General features: G+C 36.6%; 4 protein-coding genes across 12 annotated transcripts in view; 2 read left to right on the top strand and 2 right to left on the bottom strand.

Moving 5' to 3' along the window:
* Positions 1-926: 926 nt before the first annotated feature.
* LOC111445199 (DNA-directed RNA polymerase II subunit RPB7) lies at positions 927-8,577 on the bottom strand. 7 transcript variants are annotated; one of them, XM_023083446.1, is made up of 7 exons: positions 7,788-8,577; positions 4,381-4,511; positions 2,896-3,061; positions 2,740-2,790; positions 1,375-1,440; positions 1,225-1,293; positions 927-1,126 (listed from the first exon to the last, which is right to left on the bottom strand). In XM_023083446.1, exons 1-7 carry the CDS (start codon positions 7,986-7,988, stop codon positions 1,064-1,066), a joined length of 747 nt encoding a protein of 248 aa, XP_022939214.1. In that variant the 5' UTR covers positions 7,989-8,577; the 3' UTR covers positions 927-1,063. The 7 variants fall into 7 exon arrangements, with proteins under 7 accessions (XP_022939214.1, XP_022939221.1, XP_022939220.1 ...); XM_023083453.1 differs by lacking the exon at positions 7,788-8,577 and adding an exon at positions 4,839-4,980; XM_023083452.1 differs by lacking the exons at positions 927-1,126; positions 1,225-1,293; positions 1,375-1,440; ... (1 more) ...; positions 2,896-3,061; positions 4,381-4,511 and adding an exon at positions 5,685-5,699 and having other exon boundaries at positions 7,788-8,571.
* Positions 8,578-9,815: 1,238 nt separating this feature from the next.
* Positions 9,816-11,937, bottom strand: LOC111445198 (B3 domain-containing transcription factor FUS3-like). Of its 2 annotated transcripts, none has more exons than XM_023083444.1 (6): positions 11,419-11,937; positions 11,144-11,233; positions 10,944-11,044; positions 10,814-10,860; positions 10,575-10,660; positions 9,816-10,330 (listed from the first exon to the last, which is right to left on the bottom strand). In XM_023083444.1, the coding sequence occupies exons 1-6, from the start codon at positions 11,608-11,610 to the stop codon at positions 10,037-10,039; spliced, it is 810 nt and encodes a 269-aa protein (XP_022939212.1). In that variant the 5' UTR covers positions 11,611-11,937; the 3' UTR covers positions 9,816-10,036. The 2 variants fall into 2 exon arrangements, with proteins under 2 accessions (XP_022939212.1, XP_022939213.1); XM_023083445.1 differs by having other exon boundaries at positions 10,575-10,651.
* Positions 11,938-13,169: 1,232 nt separating this feature from the next.
* LOC111445200 (N-alpha-acetyltransferase MAK3-like) lies at positions 13,170-16,510 on the top strand. The gene is made up of 4 exons (XM_023083454.1): positions 13,170-13,496; positions 13,601-13,721; positions 14,494-14,549; positions 16,042-16,510. The coding sequence occupies exons 1-4, from the start codon at positions 13,293-13,295 to the stop codon at positions 16,249-16,251; spliced, it is 591 nt and encodes a 196-aa protein (XP_022939222.1). The 5' UTR covers positions 13,170-13,292; the 3' UTR covers positions 16,252-16,510.
* Positions 16,511-17,552: 1,042 nt separating this feature from the next.
* LOC111444690 (protein TIC 40, chloroplastic-like) overlaps positions 17,553-21,655 on the top strand; it is an 8,518-nt gene continuing 4,415 nt past the window's right edge. Inside the window, exons 1-10 of one of the 2 annotated variants that reach the window (XM_023082690.1) lie at positions 17,553-17,650; positions 17,687-17,941; positions 18,044-18,143; positions 18,362-18,419; positions 18,549-18,566; positions 19,152-19,401; positions 20,288-20,388; positions 20,475-20,538; positions 20,857-20,935; positions 21,492-21,532. In XM_023082690.1, coding sequence (XP_022938458.1) covers positions 17,746-17,941; positions 18,044-18,143; positions 18,362-18,419; positions 18,549-18,566; positions 19,152-19,401; positions 20,288-20,388; positions 20,475-20,538; positions 20,857-20,935; positions 21,492-21,532 — 907 coding nt within the window. In that variant the 5' untranslated portion in view covers positions 17,553-17,650; positions 17,687-17,745. Of the gene's footprint in view, positions 17,942-18,043; positions 18,144-18,361; positions 18,420-18,548; positions 18,567-19,151; positions 19,402-20,287; positions 20,389-20,474; positions 20,539-20,856; positions 20,936-21,491; positions 21,533-21,655 lie in introns of both variants that reach the window. The other variant, XM_023082691.1, reaches the window with a different exon arrangement.

Below are 21,655 nucleotides of genomic sequence, written 5' to 3'. Positions count from 1 at the left end.
GGAGGCGTGTGTGGCAATGGGTGTGCTGAGGTGGGGGAGGGAAAGTAGAGGGCTAAGGTTGGGCAACGGCCCGGGTTTGGCTGTTAACAAAAATTATATAAACTCTTCTAGATAAGGTTAGATAACAAATTTGATCCCTAAAGTTTCGAAAAAGTTCAAATTCATCTCTATGATTCGATAAAATCCTCATGTCCACCGAGGACTGTTTCATGAAGTTTAAGGATGAAGCCTGAAAGGTGCGAAAACCTCTCCTTATAAGGGTGCAGAAACCTCCCCTTAGCGATTACGTTTAAAAAACCTTGAGAGGAAGCCCGAAAGAGAAAACCCAAAGAGGACAATATCTATTAGCAGTGAGCTTAAACTATTGCAAATGGTATTAGAGCCAGACACCAAACAACGTGCCAACGAGGAGGCTGAGCCCTAAAGTAGGTGGACACGAGGCGGTGTGCCAGCAAGGACATTAGGCCCCAAAGGGGGTGGATTGGGGAGTCCCACATTGATTAGAGAAGAGAAGGGAACAAGTGCCAACGAGGATGCTCGGTCCCGTAAGGGGGTGGATTGTGAGATCCCACATAAGTTGGGGAGGAGAACGAAACATTTTTTATAAGAGTGTAGAAACCTCTCCCTACCAGACACGTTCTAAAAACCTTAAACGGAAGTTCGAAAGGGAAAGCCCAAAGAAGACAGTATCTGCTTTCGGTGGGCTTAGACCTTTACAAATGGTATTAGAGCCAGAGCCACTAGGTGATGTGCCAGCAAGGACGTTGGGCCTCCAAAGAGGAAGGATTGTGAGATCCTACATCGGTTGGAGATGGGAACGAAACATTACTTACAAGGGTGTGGAAACCTCTCCCTAGTAGACGTGTTTTAAAAATCTCGAGAAGAAGCCTAAAACCCAAAGAGGCCAATATCTACTAGCGGTGGACTTGGACCGTTATAAATACGTTTCTCATTCCAAATATTGCTACACCAAGTAACGGGCAAACGAATCCGTTTAATTCGACAGAGAACAGTCAAGGAAATGCAGAAACTATACAGTAAAATTAGTAAACTAACACATGTTCTAAGCTGCCGCAGGGTCATTTATGACACCCAAGAAGTCATCTTTAATGGTTCCAATACAAAACTGCAAGCAAAAGCAATAGTTAAATGAGACGCCAAACTCACAAGAACCAACAAACATAGAGTTATCTTTAACGATGTTAAATAGAGAAAAGACGTTACGATTTCAGTTGCATCGACTCGAGTCCCGATTATCTTTAATCGAACTTCACTGTCCTTCTGAATCTTAACCTACACGAGAGCAGAAATAAATCAGTAAAAACACGACAAGAGAGCGTTATGTTAGAGAATGCATGTCAAATAGAGATATACTGATCCATCCGAAGTGGTATAGTTTGGCATATCTCCGGACTGGAACTCCATATCATCTGGTATCAACTGAAACACGTGATGAGAAAAAGCGTTAGTGTTAGTGTTAGTGTTAGCTTGCTTAAATACTTCACTGCACAACGAACACGAGAACTGAAGTCAGTGACGACATTCCTAATGAATTTCGGAATCTCTCTCCAAAAAATACACTTTGCACTGTTCACATCGTAACAAAAGGGGTTTCCCTTTCAGGCTTCCCGTCAAGGTTTTTAAAACGTGTCTGCTAGGAAGAGGTTTCTACACCCTAATAGTGAATGTTTCGTTCTCCTTCCCAACCAATATGAGATCTCACAATCTACCTTCTACCTCCCCAATCGATGTGGGATCTCACAATCCACCCCCTTCGAGGCCCAATGTCCTCGCTGGCACTTGTTCCCATCTCTAATGGATGTGGGACCCCCTAACCTACCCCCTTCGGGGTCCAGTGTCCTTGTTGGCACACCACCTCATGTTCACCCCGCTTCGAGGCTCAACCTCCTCGCTGGCACATCGTCCGGTGTCTGGCTCTGATACCATTTGTAACCGCCAAAGCCCACCGTCAGCATATATTGTTCTCTTTGGGCTTTCCCTTTCGAGCTACCTCAAGGTTTCTAAAATGCGTCTGCTAGAAAGAGATTTCTACACCCTTATAAAGAATGTTTTGTTCTCCTCCCCAATCGATGTAAGATCTCACAATCCACCCCCTTTCTCCCCAATCGATGTGGGATCTCACAATCCACCCCCTTCGGAGCCCAGCATCCTCGCTGGCACTTGTTCCCTTCTCTAATAGATGTGGGACCTCCCAATCTACCATCTTCAGAGCCCAGCGTCCTTTTTGGCACACCGCCTCATGTCCACCCCCTTTCGAGTTTCAACCTCCTCGCTAGCACAACATCTTCCGATGTCTGGCTTTGATACCATTTGTAACCGCCAAAGCCCACCGCTAGCATATATTGTCCTCTTTGGGTTTCCCCTTTCGAGCTACCCCTCAAGGTTTCTAAACGCCTCTACTAGGAAGAGGTTTCTACACCCTTATAAAGAATGTTTCGTTCTCCTCTCCAACCAATGTAAGATCTCACAATCCACCCCCTTCGGGGCCCAGCATCCTCGCGGACACTTGTTCCCTTCTCTAATGGATGTGGGACCCCCCAATCTACCCTCTTCAAGGCCCAACGTCCTTGTTGGCACACCGCCTCTTGTCCACCCCCCTTCGGGGCTCAGCCTCCTCGTTGGCACAACATCATCCAGTGTCTGGCTCTGATACCATTTGTAACCGCCAAAACCCACCGCTCGCATATATATGAAAATGGATTATAAACATATACTTACATGGTTTGAAACAAAAATCTGAACAGGTCCAGCTTCAGCAAAGAAACCCATCTACAATAGTTGCAATGGCAGTCATATTCATATTTACTATTCAAAAGAACTTCATTAATCACATGCTAGATATCAAAAAAGGGTGCCATGGTGCCAGATAGATACCTTGTTTACCATAGTAACAATTGCTTCTAAGATTTCTCCCTTGAATGGTCGAAACACGACGCATTGGTATTTAACGGGAAAAGTGACGAAACCTGTCCCATCGCTAATCAATCCTTTACCGATGTTCTCAATTCCCGTAATTGCTACTACGAAACCATGTCGACCACTGTCGAAGTACAAAACTTTTCGATAACATAATCCATCTAATTGTTCACTAGTTGAAAGAAGTATCAAACCTTTTAAAAGAATAATATCATCCAACAAATAGTTTTACCATTTTTATTGGCTTTTGTCCGCTCATGAACTGACATGTTGTAACAGTCCAAGCCCACAACTAGCAGATATTGTCCTCTTTGGGCTTTTCCTTCTAGGCTTTCCCTCGAGGTTTTAAAACGCATCTGCTACGGAGAGGTTTCTACACCCCTTACAAGGGATGTTTCGTTCCCCTTTCCAACCGATGTGGGATCTCACAATCCACCCCCTTAGGGGCCTAGCGTCCTCGCTGGCACATTGTCTAGTGTCTGGCTCTGATACCATTTGCAACAGCCCAAACCCACCGCTAGTAGATATTGTCTTTTTTGAGGTTTCTCTTCCGAGCTTCCCCTCAAGGTTTTTAAAACACGTCTGTTAGGGAGAGGTTTCCACACCCTTATAAAGAATGTTTCGTTCTCCTCCCCAATTGATGTGAAATCTCACAATCTACCCCCCTTCAGGACCCGGCAACCTCGCTGGCATACCGCCCAGTGTCGGGCTCTTATACCATTTGTAACAATCCAACTCCACCGCTAGCAAATATTGTCCTCTTTGGGCTTTCCTTCTAGGCTTTCCCTCAAGGTTTTAAAACGCGTATGCTAGGTAGAAGTAACCTCCACACCCTTGTAAGGGATACTCCATTCCTCTCTCCAACCAATGTGGGATCTCACAATCCACCCCCTTAGGGTCCCAATGTCCTCACTAGCACACCATCCGGTGTCTGGCTCTGACATCATTTGTAACAACCCAAGCCCACCGCCAGCAGATATTGTCTTATTTGAGCTTTCCCTTACGGGTTTCCCCCCAAGGTTTTTAAAACGCGTCTGCTAGGAAGAGGTTTCCACACCCTTATAAGGAATGCTTCGTTCCCCCCTCCAACCGACGTGGGATCTCACAAATTAAGACTTACCAGGGAGGTTTTCCTACAAGAAACTACACAACCATCTTGCCCAGCTAAACTAGTTCAAATCATGAATGCTTTTAGGATACTTAGTTGTGAAGCAAAGTGAAACGACCCGACCCGACCCAACTGCTAGCAGATATTGTCCTCTTAGGACTTCCCCTAAGGTTTTCAAAATGCGTTTGCTAGGGAGGGGTTTCCACACCCTTATAAAGAAGGTTTCATGAGATCTCATTCAGGGTCTTATCGAAAAGGTAAATTTAACAAAAAGAAAACAAGATCAACAGCAATGTTGTAGCAGGATACAAGCGGTGGGGGTGAAGTTAACAAACCTGCAAGTACCCTCAACATCTTTCATGAGTTTGGACACCAGATTTTCACGGAGATTACGGCCAAAGTGCCGTGGATGCAGCTGCATGTTCCTCTCCAAAACTATGTGGAAGAACATAGTGGCTCCCTGTACCTGAAGGAAACCCCATTTAAAGAAATTAAGAGTGCGATAAAGAAGAACAAGAACAAGAACAAGTGGAAGAAGCAAGAATCTATGTTCTTCCACAATTGCAGAAGAGGGTTTTGTGGACTCCATTTGTGATAGAGCAAGAAAAAAGAGAGAGAAGAAAATGCTGAATCGATGATATGGGTATGAGACAGTGAACCAGAACCAATGAACATTAAAACCCGATTATAATCTACAGTCATTGATAAGCTGAGATTGTTCTGTTAAGCAAACAACTCCCTGTTTCTTTCGTTACACAAATGCTAATTTGAGTTGCTGTGAAGAAAGACGTACTGGTAGGGAGGCGGCGGCGGCGGGACAAAGTGGGAGAGAGGCGGCGGTGGCACTGAACGGGGAGAGGCGGCGGGCCGACAACAGCGTCAAGCACGGAGAGGAAGAAGAAGTCTAGGTGAGTGGGAGTGAGAGTGTAATGAATGGGTGGGGTCGGTGGGGAGCTAGAGTGTTCTTTTTATTTTACGAAAATATTATTAAAAAATAATTAATATTTTATTTTATTTTTCTATTACAACGTTGACTTATTTTAAAATATTTACCTTATATGTATGAAATCAAGTGATATGGAACAATATCCATTTTTTTAAAAAAATTGTTTAATTTAATTGAAATCTAAACAATGCAAATAAAAATAGATGAATAATACTTAACTTTTTGGCTATTTAATTATTTTATTATTTTAAAGTTGTCTCATCCCTCTTTTAGTTGTAATAACAGAAATTGTGACTATTTGGGAGTAACTATTAAAAATGAAGGAATCTTTAACATTTAGTTTTATATTTTGTGATAAGAAATGCACACAATTGTTTTATGATAATAACGACAACACTATGTTCGGGTTCTTTCAAAACTACCTCTCATTAACTTGAAAAGAGATAGTACGAGACGCTTTCATATACAAAGTGAGAGGCTATTGAAGAGCAAAGCCACCTTAAAGATTAGTTTGAAATTTTATACGAGAAGGAACCCTCCTAATCCATTTTACAAGACGATTACGTTAGATGTAGCTTCTTTCAAAATTTCGTGTAGTTTTTTTACAATATTAATGTTGGTAGGTACAAAATATATATAAATTGTGTGTATATATATAAATTTTTAAAAATTATTGATTAAAAAAGATAATATATCTAATCACATCATCTTGGTATAAAACCAAAAAACAAAATATTGGGAAGTGATTCGAAATTCTATTCCATCCCGACTCCAAATGAGTAAACTTACATAAAAGATTCCCTTATTTCTCTAAATCACAAAAGATTATCAACCGAGTGACAATGCTAGAACCAAATGTTCTTTGGAACATTACCAATATAAACGTAACTCAATAGTTAAGACATTCATAACATATAGTCAGCTTTCCTAGGACACTTTCTCCGAGTAACTTCCTGTGCTACTGGGAGATTTTACCAGCCTTGGTTCCATTTCCATGCCTAAGAAAGATACCTTCTCAAGCTCTCTGTGACACAAGTACTCAGCGATCTCCAAGATAAGAATCTGGGTCTTTGAAAAGCAATGTTTAGGTGGCAAAGACATGGTTACAACGTTTAAAAAATTGTGAAAAGAGAACCAAATAATTCTTTTACCCTAACAACAAACCAGCATTAATTCGAGTTTTATGCTTGTGTTCTATCCAAAGTACCCCACCCTTACTTGGGAAGAGATAGCACGAGTCGTTTTCGGAGAAGGGGTGCGTGGCTATTGAAGAGAGAAGTCACCTTAAAAGACTACTTTGAAAAGTTCTATCAGAAGAAAACCATAACCAGTTTATCACTTGTGAACTAGCATCCAAATTGAGTTCTATACCTAATTCTTTCAAAACTTACTAGTCGCTGCTATGGGGTAGCCTAAGTTGTTTCAGGTTAAAGAGATGAGTGTCTTTCGAAGAGCGAAGCCACTTTACCAAGTGATAACTTCGAAGACTGAAATGTTCGGAGTTCGGAGTTTGGACTTTGTTTAATATGGTTGAAGATTTGGCGTCTTTTCTGATTATACCAATTGAAGAATCTTTTGTGATCTTCCTCCCCCTTGGCTTTTGGATTTGATACAATATCAAATTCCTCGTCTTTGGCACATTTCCTACACCGGTAACAACTTTAGGATTATGAGATCTCACATCGGTTGGAGAGAAGAACAAAGTATTCTCTATAAGGGTATAGAAACTTCTCCCTAGCATACACGTTTTAAAAATATTGAAGGGAAGCCAAAAAGAAAGCCCAAAGAGGATAGTATCTGCTAGCAGTGGGCTTGGACCGTTACAACATTGTTTGTTTCTTTTCTTATGATGGAAATCAGTACATTGTTTCTTAACTTCCACCCCTACCCTCCCTCTACCCAGTTTGTGTATGTTATACACAAAAAAATGAGAGGAAAAGTATCAAAGCAGTTACATCAGCACAAGGAAAAATCATATCATACCTGCATCTCTACAATATACCACAGATAAAGATTTTTCAAATAAACAAGCTCAACCAATATGACAGAAGACTCGCACAATCATATACACATTCAACGCAGTAATAAGCAGAAAAAACAGCATCCAACATAAACTCCATAACTAGCCCTTCTCCTGTAGTACACAGATATTTTACACGAAAAAACGTTCAAAGTGAAGACGAAGAATGTGAAAAGATAAGTAAAAAACAATGCTTTCATTGAACAGATTAGCAAGTTATTGTCATCAAGTGAGTCAAGAGGAATTTGCATGACTGCAATCTTTGAGAGGAGAAGATCTCAAGAATGTGAAAAGATTTGTAAAGAACAACTCTTTCATTGAACAGAATTTCTCCCTCATAGATTAGCAAATTATTGTCATCAAGTGAATCGTTTCCCAGGAATTTTTTTCACTCCAAGCGGCAATTCACTTCAAGAAACTGCTTTCCAATAGGTGAAGAATCAAATGTTACAACTTCCTCAATATCCATTGATTTAGCTCTAGTGGGTAAAATTATGGCTTCCAATTAAGAGTGATGAGTTCAATCCCCCTACAAAGAATGGCTTAATACTGCTTCTACATGGTTCAGAAAAGGCATATGAATGAAAGCCGATGCAAGAAATGCTTGATGCTTCGGATGTCAAAGTGGGAAATCAAGAAAATATGTAACCTTCAAAATCAAATTGTATGGGGGAACTCATTACATTGCTACATGATCCCTAAAGGAGATAAAAACTGAGTAATATGGATTCACATAACTTCTACTAACTCAAGGTTCAATTGCCGAGTTTACTGACCTTTCGCGTTTCAAGCATCGCTGTCGCTGCTATCATCGTCTTCGTTACCAAGATCCGTAGCAAAATACACTCCAGGGTGAACCGTTCGCCTCCGCGTCCTAGAAGGAAGGATGTTGTCCAGATCGACCTCCGCAAGTGGATCATCCGACAAATCGCTTTCTTCATTGTCAAATTCGCTTCCATCATCACTGGAATCTTCATCGTCGTCGTCGTCGTCGTCTTCCTCTATCAATTTCCCTTTTCCTTTGTCATCCTTCATGATACCCTTCCCCTTACGATCCTCCTTAGCCGCTTTCCCACTCGACTTTTCACCGTTCTCACAGTCGTCTTCATCATCGTCATCCTCTCCCTCGTCCCCCGCATCTACATCAGCTGCAAGAACTCCATCATCTTTCCCTTCCGCAGCCGAAGAAATGTTATCAATCTGGTCATCACCTTGCTTATGGTCTCCATTGTCACCATTCTTCTTTACATCATTACAGGGTTCGCCCTCAACCACTTCAAGCTTCTGAATCTTGTTCGAACGCTCCTCTTTCGCTTCGCAGCAGGGATCAGCAGGTTTGCGCTTCGCATCGAATGCAGTCTCCTCTCTACTACTGGCAGTTTCCGCCATTAACGTGGCGCAAAACCCTAATTGCAGAGCCAATCGAACGAAACAAATTAGGGTTTTCAACAAGAACTATACAACGGCAAGAAAATATTCGCGGAATCAATTGAAGAAACCGTCCTAATTTGCTTCGCAGCAGGGATCAGATTTCGGCCACTCTCATAACTTCACAATTTCCCTTTCCACATTGTTTCAGGTGAAAATTCAAAATTTACCCAACAATTTACCGTAAATTAGAAATTTAAAGAGAGAAAAATTTAAAAAAAAAAAAAAAAAACATCTAACTTTAGATTAATTTTGATTAAATTATAAATAAAATTTTATGCTAAAATTTAAAAAAAAAAAGTATATATAATCTCTATACTGTAAAATAAGTTAATGTGAAATCAAATATGAATTGCAATATAAATATAAATATATATATATATTTTTGTTTGTATTTTTTAAAATAAATTAATGTATTTTTTAAATAATTTGTATCCCAATAATTGAAATATATACATATATTAATGAAAATTAACGTTTAAACTAACGGTTGAAATTTGAATTTTTAAAAATTACGTTGAACTATCATGTTATATTTTTCTTACACATTAATCGTAATTTAAAGTTATTATTCATGATTTTAATAGTGACATTATTTGATATCGGGAGAGTTGATTGAGCTTATCAAAGTTATGGTCATCCATGAACTTTTTAGTGTTTTTAAAGTTGACATATTTAGTAATTCCATTTTTTTTTTTTTTTTTTTGAGATCTAAACAAAAAAAAAATTGATATTAAAGAAAATATATAAAAAAACAAAAAATATAGAGATAAAGAAAAAATATATATAAAAAACAAAAAATTCAATTCATCAAATATTAATAATAAAAATTCATCAAATTATATGTATATATATATATATATATTAAAATTAAGATTGAAATTATAAATTAGATTCTATTGAGAATTGCGGTCATGGCCATTCACGAAGAATTTTTTAATGTTTTTAAAGTTGACATTCCAGTCAACCGAAACAACTTTGACATATTTCCAATCCTACTGAAACGACTAGTAACTTTCCATACTCACTGTCCACGAGTAGCTCTTCATAATCACTATCCACGTGTAGCTTTCCAGCTGAAACAGCTAGTAGCTTTCCATGTTTATTGTTCCACGAGTAGCTTTTCATAATCACGTGTAGCTTTCTACCTGAAACAACCAGTAGCTTTCTATATTCATGGTCTACGAGTAGCTTTTCATTTCATCGTTGTCTGTTTCATATCGTAAATGTAATTTCATTGTCTACGAATAACTTTCCATACTTGAAGACTCTTAAAAAAATAACTTTTTCGGCTTCCTGATTGATCGAGACGTTAGTAAGACCTAAATTCTCTGAATAGAAACCGAAATTAGTATAACACACGAGCCAACAAAACCTTAAAGCTTCACATTTTTTTTTTTTATTACTATACAAACTTGCATGGTCACATTTTAGCACCAAAACAACGTAAAAGAGTGTATTGTTGTATCAAAATAGTTAGTACAACACATCAAGTTCTAAACCCTTCCCCCTCCAAAGGATTTTCTAGCTAAACATTTGATGATCATGTTGTGAAACCATGCTCAAAGCTTCTTTGCTATACATATAGCTACGTCTCTTAGTAGAACTCATCAAGAGACAAGTTCTCGACCGATCCAAACCCTTCGAGACCTCCCATTCTCGAGTAGTTAGTCACTGATCCACTCATAAAGTCGAAAGTTGAATCGTTGTCAAACGCAGAACTAGTATCGTAGATGAACGATGACACATCCATCGTTGGACTAGGCACGTATATCGAGTTACCCACTTTATTAGGATCATAGTCATGAAACACTATATCGCCATTGATCACGACGTTGGTTCCTATGCCGGTATACATTTCTTGATCAGAAGCCTTCTTTGCCTGAATCACCTGTCGAAATGCAAGCCAAAGAGAGTAAACCTTATCGGGTTTTTTTTATCTCCATGATTTGAAACTAAAGTCATTCGCCATTCGCTTCTTTTATACTGCTTCGAGCTAATTACTTTTTTGCCCCTGATGTCGTAAGCTTCTTTTACACTACTTAAAGTCGATTAAGGCCATTTTCGTCCATTTTACCGAAAAACCCGACAACATGTGCTACGAATTCACTAATTAGAAATAACATAAAGCTTACATAGTTGAGGTTTTCATAATCTTGATAAACCATGATGAAATCTCCTAGTTGTAAGCCATGAGCATTGACAAAGTCCCCTGTGATAACTCGATACCAAAACAAAACACATATTTATATATGTTATATCTCGACTCGACGTAAAAAAAACATGAAAATAATCAAACCAAGCTCGGTTCGATAACAATTTCATAATTTTTTTAATCAAATGTAATAAAAAAAAAATATCGAAGAGAGCCTACCAGTATTTTCAAGTACGTACATTCTACTATTGTTATTCGGCCAAAACCTACAAAAAAAAAAAATAAATAATTACACTATTATTACGTCATTATTACCACAAAAATAAAAAATAAAAAAAATAATAAAAACCTGTATTTAAAGCTCCAAACATGCAACCCATCCAAGTCATCCATGGTAATTATAATTCCTTCTTTGGAGTCCAAAGCTGGGAGGTGAGTTTCAGCTGCTTTCTGAATAATTAATTAATTAATTAATTAATTAATCAAATGAAATAAACTAATTATGTATTAATTATATATATATATATATATTAAAATAAATAAATAAACCTTTGGGAGTATCATTCTTCTTAGAGAGCTAACATCACTGTTCTTAAGCTCTTTCTCAAAAAGAAACTTGAGCCTCCTTGGATCAATCACCTATTTAAAAAAAAAAAATATATATATATATATAATTTTATTTAAATAAAAATAGCACTTGGAAAATTACTTAATTGACCTCTATATTGAACTTAATTACCAACTTACCCAAACCATTTCATTATTATTATAAATTTATTTATTTAAAATTTAAGAATGAAAGGAGGAAGGAGAAGGAAGAGTACCCGTGGCGGCGGAGGCAGAAGGGCAGCGGAAGAAGAAGGGAAGGAGAAGTGGAGATTAGAGGAAGATCGGCGGCGGTGTCTCGACATCCGCTTCTTGCGGTGGAGAGAAGCAGCCTGAACAGCGGCGGCGAGATCGCGTGGAGGCGGCGGCGGCGGCGGCGGAGGAGGAGGTTGGTAGTCCAAAAAGGGCATGATTCGGATAATGTGCTATATTTGGAAGGTGGTGAGGGGGGGGAGAAGTGGAGGAGGGGAGGAGAGGAGAGGAGTGGTTAAAGGAGAGTGACAAATGTGAAGGAAGCGTTGAGGAATAATAATGGAAGAAGTTAACCATGGTTAAGGGACGGTGGGTTGGGGAGTGAAAGTTGGGGAGAGGAGAAGGGTTACATGTGGAGCAAAAGTTCTGAGCTTACATGCAACGACTAATTCCCCTCTTCCCTTCTCCTTCTCTCTTCCTTCATCAATGGCTTTTCTACCTCTTAGCTTTGGACTCTCCGTCTCATTTCTCGTTTCGGTTAAATTATAAATTTAGTTCTTCTCTGTATATTTTTAAAATTTTAATTCATTCCGATATATTAATTTAACGTTCTTATTGTATACTTATCATGAATATTGAATACTAAAACTTACGTATTTTAAATAAAAAAAAATGACATAAATAAAATAAATAAAGGTTTAAATTTCTATTCTAGCCTAAGCCTTAAAAAATAAACATGATTACCCTGTATGTGTCATGGTTTCGAGTTGTGATGTCGTCGCCAGCTGTACATGAATATTTTACCTTAACCTAAAATAGACGTAACGTTTGACTTAAGTATTTAAAGAAATACCTCGTATGTGACCATGACGGGACAACTTTTTTGTTTTGTTTTGTTTTTTNTTTTTTTTTTTTTTTTTTTTTTTTTTTTTTTTTTTTTTTGTTTTTTTTTTTCGTGTCATAAAGGAGTTGAAAGGTAAATTCGATTGAGATTAAATTTGTAAGTTAATTTTTATTATTTTATATAATCTAAATTTATACATTTTGTTTTTCTCCCATTAAACTTAAAAATAAAAAAATAAATTTTTATTTTTTGAAAATTTAATTTATAATTAAAAAGTTGGAGAACTTATATAAACTTAAATTCCTCTTCAAAGATTTGAATTAAATGTGTAATTTATTTTTTTATTATTTTATTTACTTTAAATTTGTAATTTATTTTTGTTAGATGAAAAGGAAATGAGAACTAAATGGAAATTTGTGTATACTTTTCTTTATTTAAATTTAAAAATTAAAATAAAAAAATTAAAATTTTAAGAATTAATTTATAATTCCTTTAATAATTTGTAATTTCTTTAAATTTAGACCAAATTTATAATCTATTTTTTATTATTTTCTATGGAATTTTTTATACGATTTAAATCTAATAAATAATAATAAAAAAAAATCGAACACTTATAATTAGAAAGTTGAGAATTGGACTAAATTTATAATTTAATTTTTTATTTTATTTTATGTGTAATTTGTTACACGTGAAAGGTGAGAGAGAAGGATAACTGAATTTAAATTTGTGTCCATTTTCTTCCATTAAAATAAATAAATAAATAAATAAATATATATATATATATATATATATATACTCCAAAATAGTTATATTGGGTTGAATCATATTAAATGTTAACTAATTCTAATATTTATTTGGAAGCTAATTGTTTTAGAATTTATTTAGTGATTTGAATAATTGAAATTAAAGTTGAAATTAATCAGCATTTTTATTTTTTTAGGGAACCAGGGCTTCAATACTTGGAAGGCATTCAAGTTCTCTCTTACCGATTAATACTCCAAAATTCGGCCGGATTCCTTCAGGCGACGTAGCAGTCTCCGGCGAGAAGATCAGAGAATGGAAGCGAAATTGGGCGGTGTGGTAGAAGGAGGAGAAACGAGGAAAGTTGAATTTGATGCATCGGAGATTGAGTACGTAAGCTATGGCGGTGAGCATCACTTACCTCTGATCATGAATCTGGTTGATCAAGAACTCAGCGAACCCTACTCCATATTCACTTATCGTTATTTCGTATACCTCTGGCCCCAACTTTCATTCCTGGTATTAGTCTCGCTTTTGTATCAAATCTCTGACCAATTAGATCGTGTTTGTCGCGATTCCCTTTAATTTCTGTTCTATTCATTCTATTTTTGTTGTTTCCCCAGGCCTTCCATAGGGGAAAATGTGTCGGGACGGTGGTTTGTAAGATGGGAGAGCATCGGGGGGCTTTCAGAGGGTACATTGCCATGTTGGTTGTCATCAAGCCCTATAGAGGAAAAGGCATCGGTAAATTTTTCTTCTCTGGTTTCTGGGAAGTGGTTGTTGATAAATGAATTCTATGGTTTAGGTTTTCCTTGTAAGATTGATTTGTCATTCTGCCCATTTATTTGTTTTCGTTGCAAGGTTTATTTGTATGACTTACTTGGATTTAGATGATATTAGAATATGATATCATTGTTAGAATAATTTCTGTTTACTGTGAGATACCACCTCGATTAGAGAGAGGAACGAGTGCATTCTTTATAAGGGTGTGGAAACCTCTCCCTAGCAAACGCGTTTTAAGAACCTTGAAGAACCTTCAAGGAAAGATTGAAAGGGAAAGTCTAAAGAGGACAATATCTGCTAGTGGTGGACTTAAGCCATTAGAAATGATATCAGAGCCAGACACTGGGCGGTGTCCCAGCGAGGACGTTGGGCCTCTAAGGGGGTGGATTGTGAGATCCCACATCAATTGGAGAGAGGAACGAGTGTATTCGGAAACCTCTTCCTAGCAGACGCATTTTAAGAACCCTAAAGGACAGTCTAAAAGGACAATATCTCCTAGCGGCAGGCTTGGGCCGTTACATCAACGATCTTTGTCAAGAATGGCTGATACTCTTGGGTGTGATCCCAATTTTCTCCTTCTTTAGTTGACTGGAATATGATTTATTTGTATGCATAAAATGTACGGTACTTCATAATGTTTTCTATCTTAAATGGGTTATACACCCTTTTTTGTCACAAACCAATTAGGGTTCATAGATCTTCATTATCATAATTATTTCTCTTGATATTGTAGCTACCGAGCTCGTCACGAGGTCTATAAAAGCCATGATGGAATCAGGCTGTGATGAGGTATATTGACATCAATTATGGTATTTCCTCTGTCTTGCGTGTTCCAATATTTATGTCCTCTATTAATTCGTTAAAGGAGTCAAAGCAAATAACTTGTGCGTTCTCTTCTCTATGTTATATAGTTTGGTTTGTTACATTCTTACTCAAATCACTGAACTATTAGTTAATAGTGGATGGCTGTATAGCCTGTACCATCAAGTAATTTGACCTTTTACAAAAGAAAAGAAGCTCGAGCACGTGTTGCATCTGCAATATTGTACTTGTTATGTTATCTCCTTTAGATCCTAAGTGGTATTTTCAAGACAAGATCTCTTTCAGTCCCCCATGCCTATTTGGCATTGCTTAATAAGTTGGATTTGGAGACCTCCGCTTTCACCAAGCTCTGTTTCAATACAAGCCAATGCCGGGAATTATCTAAAGTAGTGATGAATTTATTAAAACGAACCCGAAGGTCTGGTAGAATAGGGGTAAAAGACCTTGAAACTCCTTGGAGCTAGCTACTTCGAATTATCGAGTATTTCTTTGAAAGTTAAAATGATATGATCTTGATTTCTGTGCACTGAATCAAATACAAAGTTTTCGCATATGGGAGAACGATCATATACAGATAAGGTAAAACATGCTACAAATATAGGGTTTATCGGTTTTCATTTCCTCTTCTAATCCTAACTAAGAAGGTTTAAGGTGTGGAAAAATGACGGGAACTTGTTTACTTCTGGGAGCATGGGTTTATGGTTTCAAGGTCACCTATCTTTGATATTAATATTTAACGAGTTTCTCCATTCCAATGTTGTATAGCTAGGCTACAATCATTTAGGATTTGTCAATTTGATGATACGTGCGTAACTTGTTCTCGACACTCTCGGTTTGATGGAGATAATGCACTCTCAAGTTAGGATGTTAAATTGTGTTGAATGTATAGATATTTACCTGGAGGAATGTTCTTGAAATAGCTGGAACTTGATCTGACTTTGAGATTAACGGCTTCTGTTGAATTTACCTGCAGTATTACTGCCTTGAGTAGCACGTATCTTTGTTTATTTGATTTGACAAATTGAACCAAGTGGTACCGTGTTGTGTTTATTTCTTTTTGGCTATCGTTTTCGTAACATGTTTTGAGTTGTTTGGCTGTGAGATCTCATATTGGTTGGGGAGGAGAACGAAACATTGGTTATAAGGGTGTGGAAACCTCTCCCTAGCAGACGCGTTTTAAAAACCTTAAGGGAAAGTCTGAAAGGGAAAATGAAAGACGTTATCTGCTAGTAGTGGGCTTGGGCTGTTACATTGGCGAACTCTTTTCATGTTGCTTGTCTCATATTACACGTCTGCAACCACTCTTTTTATTAGCACCGTTTTCTGTAATCTCTTCGGTCTCACGAGAGAGGATTACTTGTTTTCTCTCCTTTCTTAATCTGTATTTTAGGTAATGGAATATTTTGTTTTAAAGGGAATTGACATGCTAACTAACCACCTGATGTTGTTTGGTCTCAAGGTCACATTAGAAGCTGAAGTTACAAATAAAGGAGCACTAGCACTATATGGTCGTCTCGGGTTTATCAGGGCAAAACGACTCTTCCATTATTACTTGAACGGAGTTGATGCATTTCGTCTAAAGCTATTATTTCCACGCATGGACTCACACCCATCCTTGCCTTCGATGGCGAACAGAGCCGATCATCAGAGGGATAACGATGGTTTATAACGTGAATGCTACGGTATCCATCTCGACTTGAAACTAAGCTGTGAACAGTATTCACCCTTTTCCTTCTATAATTACTTTGTCCACCATGTGATGTTGTGCATTAAATTTCATTGAAGCCTCTGATATCTCTCTGATGTTCTCCTTGGTTGTTAGAAGTCGATAGAGCTTTAGAAAGTTGTTTATGCTGTAAATTTAGCTATATTTGATCACACTTTAAACTTGTAATGAAGTTACAAGCAGTTTTGGGTTATTTTGTTTATTTGAGATGGGGATCAAAGATGGATGGTGCACACGCACACGCACACGCACACGCACACGCACACGCACACGCACACGCACACGCACACGCACACGCACACGCACACGCACACGCACACGCACTTGAATGGTTGTTCTAAGCTTATAAGAACATAAAAATTATTTTGGAGATTAGTCATCTTATTTAATTAAAATTATTCATTTGATTACATCTCCATCCACTTCTTTATTTATTTGATTGAAGAGTTGTTTTTAAAATGAAGAGGAGTTTTGATTTAGATTTACGAACCAAAAATGTTAGAATTTTGAATCTTTCACTCGCTTTTAAGATTTTTATTTTTATTTTTAAATTTCTTTAGATCTAATTTCTAGAAATACTTTGTTTTATATTTAAAATTAATTAAATTATTAATATAAATTGGGTATAGGTTTCAGTTATGCCTATATCTTAGATCATTTATTTTTTTAATAATTCAAATAGGCGATATTATTTTATTGGCCTTTACCTAATAAATGAAAGTTTATTAAATAATAGAGAAAATACTCTCTTATATTTTAATCATGTTCATAAACTTTAAAATATTATATTTTAAATTGCATTTGACATTTAATTTTCATTTGATCATTTAAATTAAAAAGTGTTACATTTTCATGCGGGTCTTGAATTTAGTTTCTGTTTGGTTAATTTTTAATGTTTATACATTTTCAATCTTTAATTCCTATGGAATAATTCAAAATAAATAGATTTAAATTATTTTTCTTGTAGTTTTTTTTTTTTTTTGTTATTATTAAAATTCACTCATCATAATAATTTTAAATTAATTGAACTCAAAATTAAGGTACAAGGTAATATTTTGAAATCTTTCAAGTATATTGTTTTTTTTGTTCTTATATATATATATATATATTTGAGATAAAATTCAAAATTACCATTAAAAAATAAATATAAAACATTAAAAAGCTGGAAAAAAATTATTAAAAAAAAAAAAAAAACACAGATTAAACATAAGCCCGCGGGCAGACGATCAGGACCACTGAATCAAATCAAGGCCAGCAGTGATCTGTCCCCAGAAAGGTTGCTCGGTTTTCACTCTCTGAACTAAGCCGAAAGCTTTTCAAGGGTTCCAAGCCTATCTTCTTCTTCTACTTCTTCTTCTTCTTCTTCTTCTTCTTCTTTTTCTTCTTCTTCTTCAATCATTCACTGTTTATCATTCCAGCAAACGGAACAACAAATCAATGGATAGGCTCAATTTAGCACTAACATCTTCTCCCAAATTTGTTTTCCTCGGATATTCTTCTACTTCTTCTATATCTACTCCCACTAGAACCAATCAATTATGTGGAAGCAGGCGCTTGGCAAGGTCCAGGATTAAGTATCCTCCCAGAATTCTTGCTTCTGCTGCTAATCGTCGATCCAACCACCGTATCGTCGGTAATATTCGAATTCTCCGTTGAAAATGATGTTTGAACGTCACTTTTAATCTTCACTCCCTATTTGATTGTTCTCTGTTTTGTTTACTGTCGTGAAAAGCAGTGGCTGAACGGTTTGCAAGTGTTTCTTCTTCGACTACTAGCAATGAATCGTCTTCTGTTGGTGTTCCATCAGTATCTGTTCCTCCTCCCTCCTCATATGTGTAAATTTTCGTTGCCTTATCTTTCGTTTTTATTGTAGGTTTTGGGAATTCAGTTCTACGATTTTTTTTTTTTTTTTAAAAATCTCGTAAGACACGGATTTGATTGAATGGATATAACATGAACTAAGTTCAGTAACTTAGATTCACCTGGCAGGTTTGCTCTGTTTTTTCTTATTATTTTTATAAATCTTCACCATTATGGTTGTCATCTTTTTTAGAGGGTCGCCTCTCTTTTGGGTTGGCGTTGGTGTTGGGCTTTCAGCATTATTTACATGGGTGAGTGAGAATGAAACCTGTATGTCTGAACTATATATTTTTCGAATGTGGATATTATTGAATTTAGCAACAATCTTTTAGGTCGAATGTTCTTTTAACAATTTGTAAAAAAAAAAAAAAAAATTGCAGGTGGCTTCTTATTTAAAGGTGAGTTTTCTTCTACAAGGTATGGGATTATGATTGTGCCTTATATATGCTGTTTTTCCTGCTAGAGTCAGTCTTCCATAGCTCTCTTATTGCTTGAAGTTGCACAGATATTCTTCTGAAATGTTATTCTCTATGCTTGGGGTTCTACACGATACTAGTTTATTGTCCATGGAGTTGTTGACCATTGAAAAGTTGTATCATTCATTTATACAGAACTTTCTGCACTTTTGTTGTCGGAAAAAGGTGGTGAATAACAGAAGTTCTTTCATTAATAAATTGATCCCCACCCTCTGCACGTTTTCTTTTGTAAGCTTTAGTGATTGGTGGCCGATAAAAAGTTCAGTTTCTCTTGTAAAAGGATTTGCGTTCTAGTACATAATAATGTTTCTATGTACTCCTCCCAAAGCAGAATCTTTTCCAGTACATTTTCTTCCTTTGCCCTTCTACATTTCCATGGGTCTTTCGATCCTATAAGATTGTTCTTCCATTTTCTTCTTGCATATAAGTTACACCTTCGATCAGTACTAACCTTGACCGGTCTGTGTTTCTTTTGTTCCTATATATTTTATTGTAATTGCATTCCAGAAATATGCAATGCAACAAGCTTTCAAGACGATGATGTCTCAAATGAATTCTCAAAACACCCAGATGAGTAATTCTACACAACCATTTGGATCACCTTTTGCAGTACCTCCGACATTTGCGACTGGAACGGCAGTTTCTCCATCTGTTTCTGAAACTGCTGCATCAATTGATGTAACTGCAACAAAAGTTGAAGATGAGCCAGTTACTAATGTCAAACGTGAGACAGAGAACATGGAAGCAAAGAAGTTTGGTATCTAAGGATCCTCCTCCTATTATATTATTTCAATATGTTGGTTTTTCTGAATTTATTGATTGTGATTTCATTTTTGTGCTTCCAAGTGACAACCCTCTTGACTGAAGGCTTGAACATATGGGATACAAATGTCGAGGTTTACATTTTAGTTCTGTTGATAAGCTTTACTAGGAATCATCTAGGTTTTATATCTTGGTATTGGGGTGTGAACCTTCCGTAACCTTCAGGATTAGTTGGTGAAGTGCCCTTTATGGATACCTGCATTTATTAGTGAAATTACTAGCCGTTTTGATTCAAATACTTTCATTGCCTTGTTGTCATGGATATCGGACAATATATATTTATGTATGCATGGTATATTTGTTTATTTATTAGATGCCTGTGAAGAAATTTTGAAATTCTTCCTTATCCTCTTTTTTTAGTTCAACCACACGTGAGGGTGGGGATTCGAACCTCCAACTTTTGGTTGATAACATAATACCTTAACCTATTAAGCTGTACTCAAGTTGACAAAGTTTCATTTTATCTCTCTAGGTGCAACATCCCACCACTTTGCTTAGTAGTATGCCTAGATAAATAGGTCCTCAATGTCTAGGCTTCAATTTATTTGGAACAGGCTTCGTAAGATCTGGTGAAACAGGTTATATGGCATAATTTCATTTCTTTGCACCTACCTACATACTGCACAGTACGAGTATTGTGAATATATGCTCATATATTCAAATTGTAGGTGCTCAAGCCAGTCTATGTGCTTCTCAACTAACTTTATAAGATATTAATCTAACTTTATGACATTTTGGTATCACAACTCTGAAGGATTTATAATATCTTCAATTTCTGACTTTCAAGATCGGAGGCAAATTCATGAAACTTCTTTTCACAGCTTTTGTAGACGTTTCTCCTGAAGAAACTGACCAAAAGAGTCCATTCAAAGAAGAAGCCACAGACACCGATGTTTCAAAGAGTGCTCAGCCTTCTGTGGAAGTAAGTTTGTTCCTTTCTTTTTTTTTTTTTTTTTTGCTATGGTGGCTAGCGTTGATATGGCAATTTACTCTGATTTATTTGTGAAGTTTCCACAGAATGGAGCTGCTTCAAAGCAGGCATTTAACGGTTCAGAGGGATCACAATTCAGCCGTAAGTTGAGAACAAGAAATGATAATATTTTCTCCGTTAATTCTATTACCACCCCCCCACCCCCCCGGTTGTATAAGACCTACTTAAATAGAAAGTAAAACAAAATATTATGGCAACTTATTGAAAAATTAAAGTTTAAGAAAATTTTGACCTACTTAAAGCCCATTATTTGATATTTCTGTCTCATAATGTTTCTTTGGTTATTTCTTCAATTTTCTTGTTTTTGTGCTACAAGGTCATTCATGATTGAATGTGTACTACTGCAGTTTAGTTATTACCAAAAAGTTCAATAACATCTTTGATATTCTCATCTACTAGGAAAACCTGGCAAAACCTTATCAGTGGAAGCTGTGGAGAAAATGATGGAAGATCCGACAGTGCAAAAGATGATATATCCGTATGCAGCTTTTACTGTTTATCTACTTCATATTTTGCTTTCCCCATATATAAGTATGTTTATCTACTTCATATTTTGCTTTCCCCATATATAAGGTTTTAATAAGGTCTATATAATTACTCTCTCATTTTCTCTAACTCAGTAAGAAACCTAACAGCTAGCCACTTCCCTGCCTGTTGATACTGATAACCATTAGTTAATCTGAAAGCATGATGTACATCAATTTACATTCCGGATGGACCAGAATCAGATTCAATAATATCCTTGAACCAACTCTTTTTTTTTTCCCCCGTTAAATTTAAGTTTTTGGTCATAAGACTCTCCATTATGCGTGAATATGAAATTCTGTTTTCCACCATGTGCCGGGTGTTCAATACCTTCTTCTTTTTCTAGGTGAATATCTTTTCTGCCTTTTGGGTTCCTTTATTGTATGCCTTTTTGCATTGCATGTAACTTGTATGATCATTTCCTGAAGCAGCTGACAGCTAAATTTGATTCCTGAGTACTTCTTGTGTTGATTTCTAAAAGCTAGTGTACTTTTTTTTCCATCTTACAGCCATCTGCCCGAGGAGATGAGAAATCCAGAAACATTCAAGTGTAAGTCTTATTGATTAATGCAATCTTCAAGCAGTACGCCTTCTATAAGCAATGAGAAAGGTGGGAATAAGTCAAGATGAAGGCCCAGGGTTGTTCCCTCTGAAGATAGAAGAAGAAACCTGG

This window comes from Cucurbita moschata, unplaced genomic scaffold (genome assembly GCF_002738365.1).
Source record: "Cucurbita moschata cultivar Rifu unplaced genomic scaffold, Cmos_1.0 Cmo_Scf00007, whole genome shotgun sequence".
Lineage (NCBI taxonomy): Eukaryota > Viridiplantae > Streptophyta > Magnoliopsida > Cucurbitales > Cucurbitaceae > Cucurbita > Cucurbita moschata.
This window is presented reverse-complemented; position numbering and strand designations above follow the sequence as displayed.

What these genes read in the sequence shown, in the direction of transcription:
- LOC111445199 (XM_023083446.1), bottom strand. Translation starts at nt 7,988, where the DNA reads ATGAAGATTCCAGTGATGATGGAAGCGAATTTGACAATGAAGAAAGCG. An exon ending in TTGTTACTATGGTAAACAAG is followed by an intron (nt 2,791 to 2,895) that starts GTATCTATCTGG and finishes CAACTATTGTAG; the next exon opens with ATGGGTTTCTTTGCTGAAGC. An exon ending in AGATTTTTGTTTCAAACCAT is followed by an intron (nt 1,441 to 2,739) that starts GTAAGTATATGT and finishes CACGTGTTTCAG; the next exon opens with TTGATACCAGATGATATGGA.
- LOC111445198 (XM_023083444.1), bottom strand. Translation starts at nt 11,610, where the DNA reads ATGCCCTTTTTGGACTACCAACCTCCTCCTCCGCCGCCGCCGCCGCCG. An exon ending in GAAGAATGATACTCCCAAAG is followed by an intron (nt 11,045 to 11,143) that starts GTTTATTTATTT and finishes TTAATTATTCAG; the next exon opens with AAAGCAGCTGAAACTCACCT. An exon ending in GTTTGGAGCTTTAAATACAG is followed by an intron (nt 10,861 to 10,943) that starts GTTTTTATTATT and finishes TTTTTTTTGTAG; the next exon opens with GTTTTGGCCGAATAACAATA.
- LOC111445200 (XM_023083454.1), top strand. Translation starts at nt 13,293, where the DNA reads ATGGAAGCGAAATTGGGCGGTGTGGTAGAAGGAGGAGAAACGAGGAAA. An exon ending in CTATAGAGGAAAAGGCATCG is followed by an intron (nt 13,722 to 14,493) that starts GTAAATTTTTCT and finishes TTGATATTGTAG; the next exon opens with CTACCGAGCTCGTCACGAGG. An exon ending in TGGAATCAGGCTGTGATGAG is followed by an intron (nt 14,550 to 16,041) that starts GTATATTGACAT and finishes TTTGGTCTCAAG; the next exon opens with GTCACATTAGAAGCTGAAGT.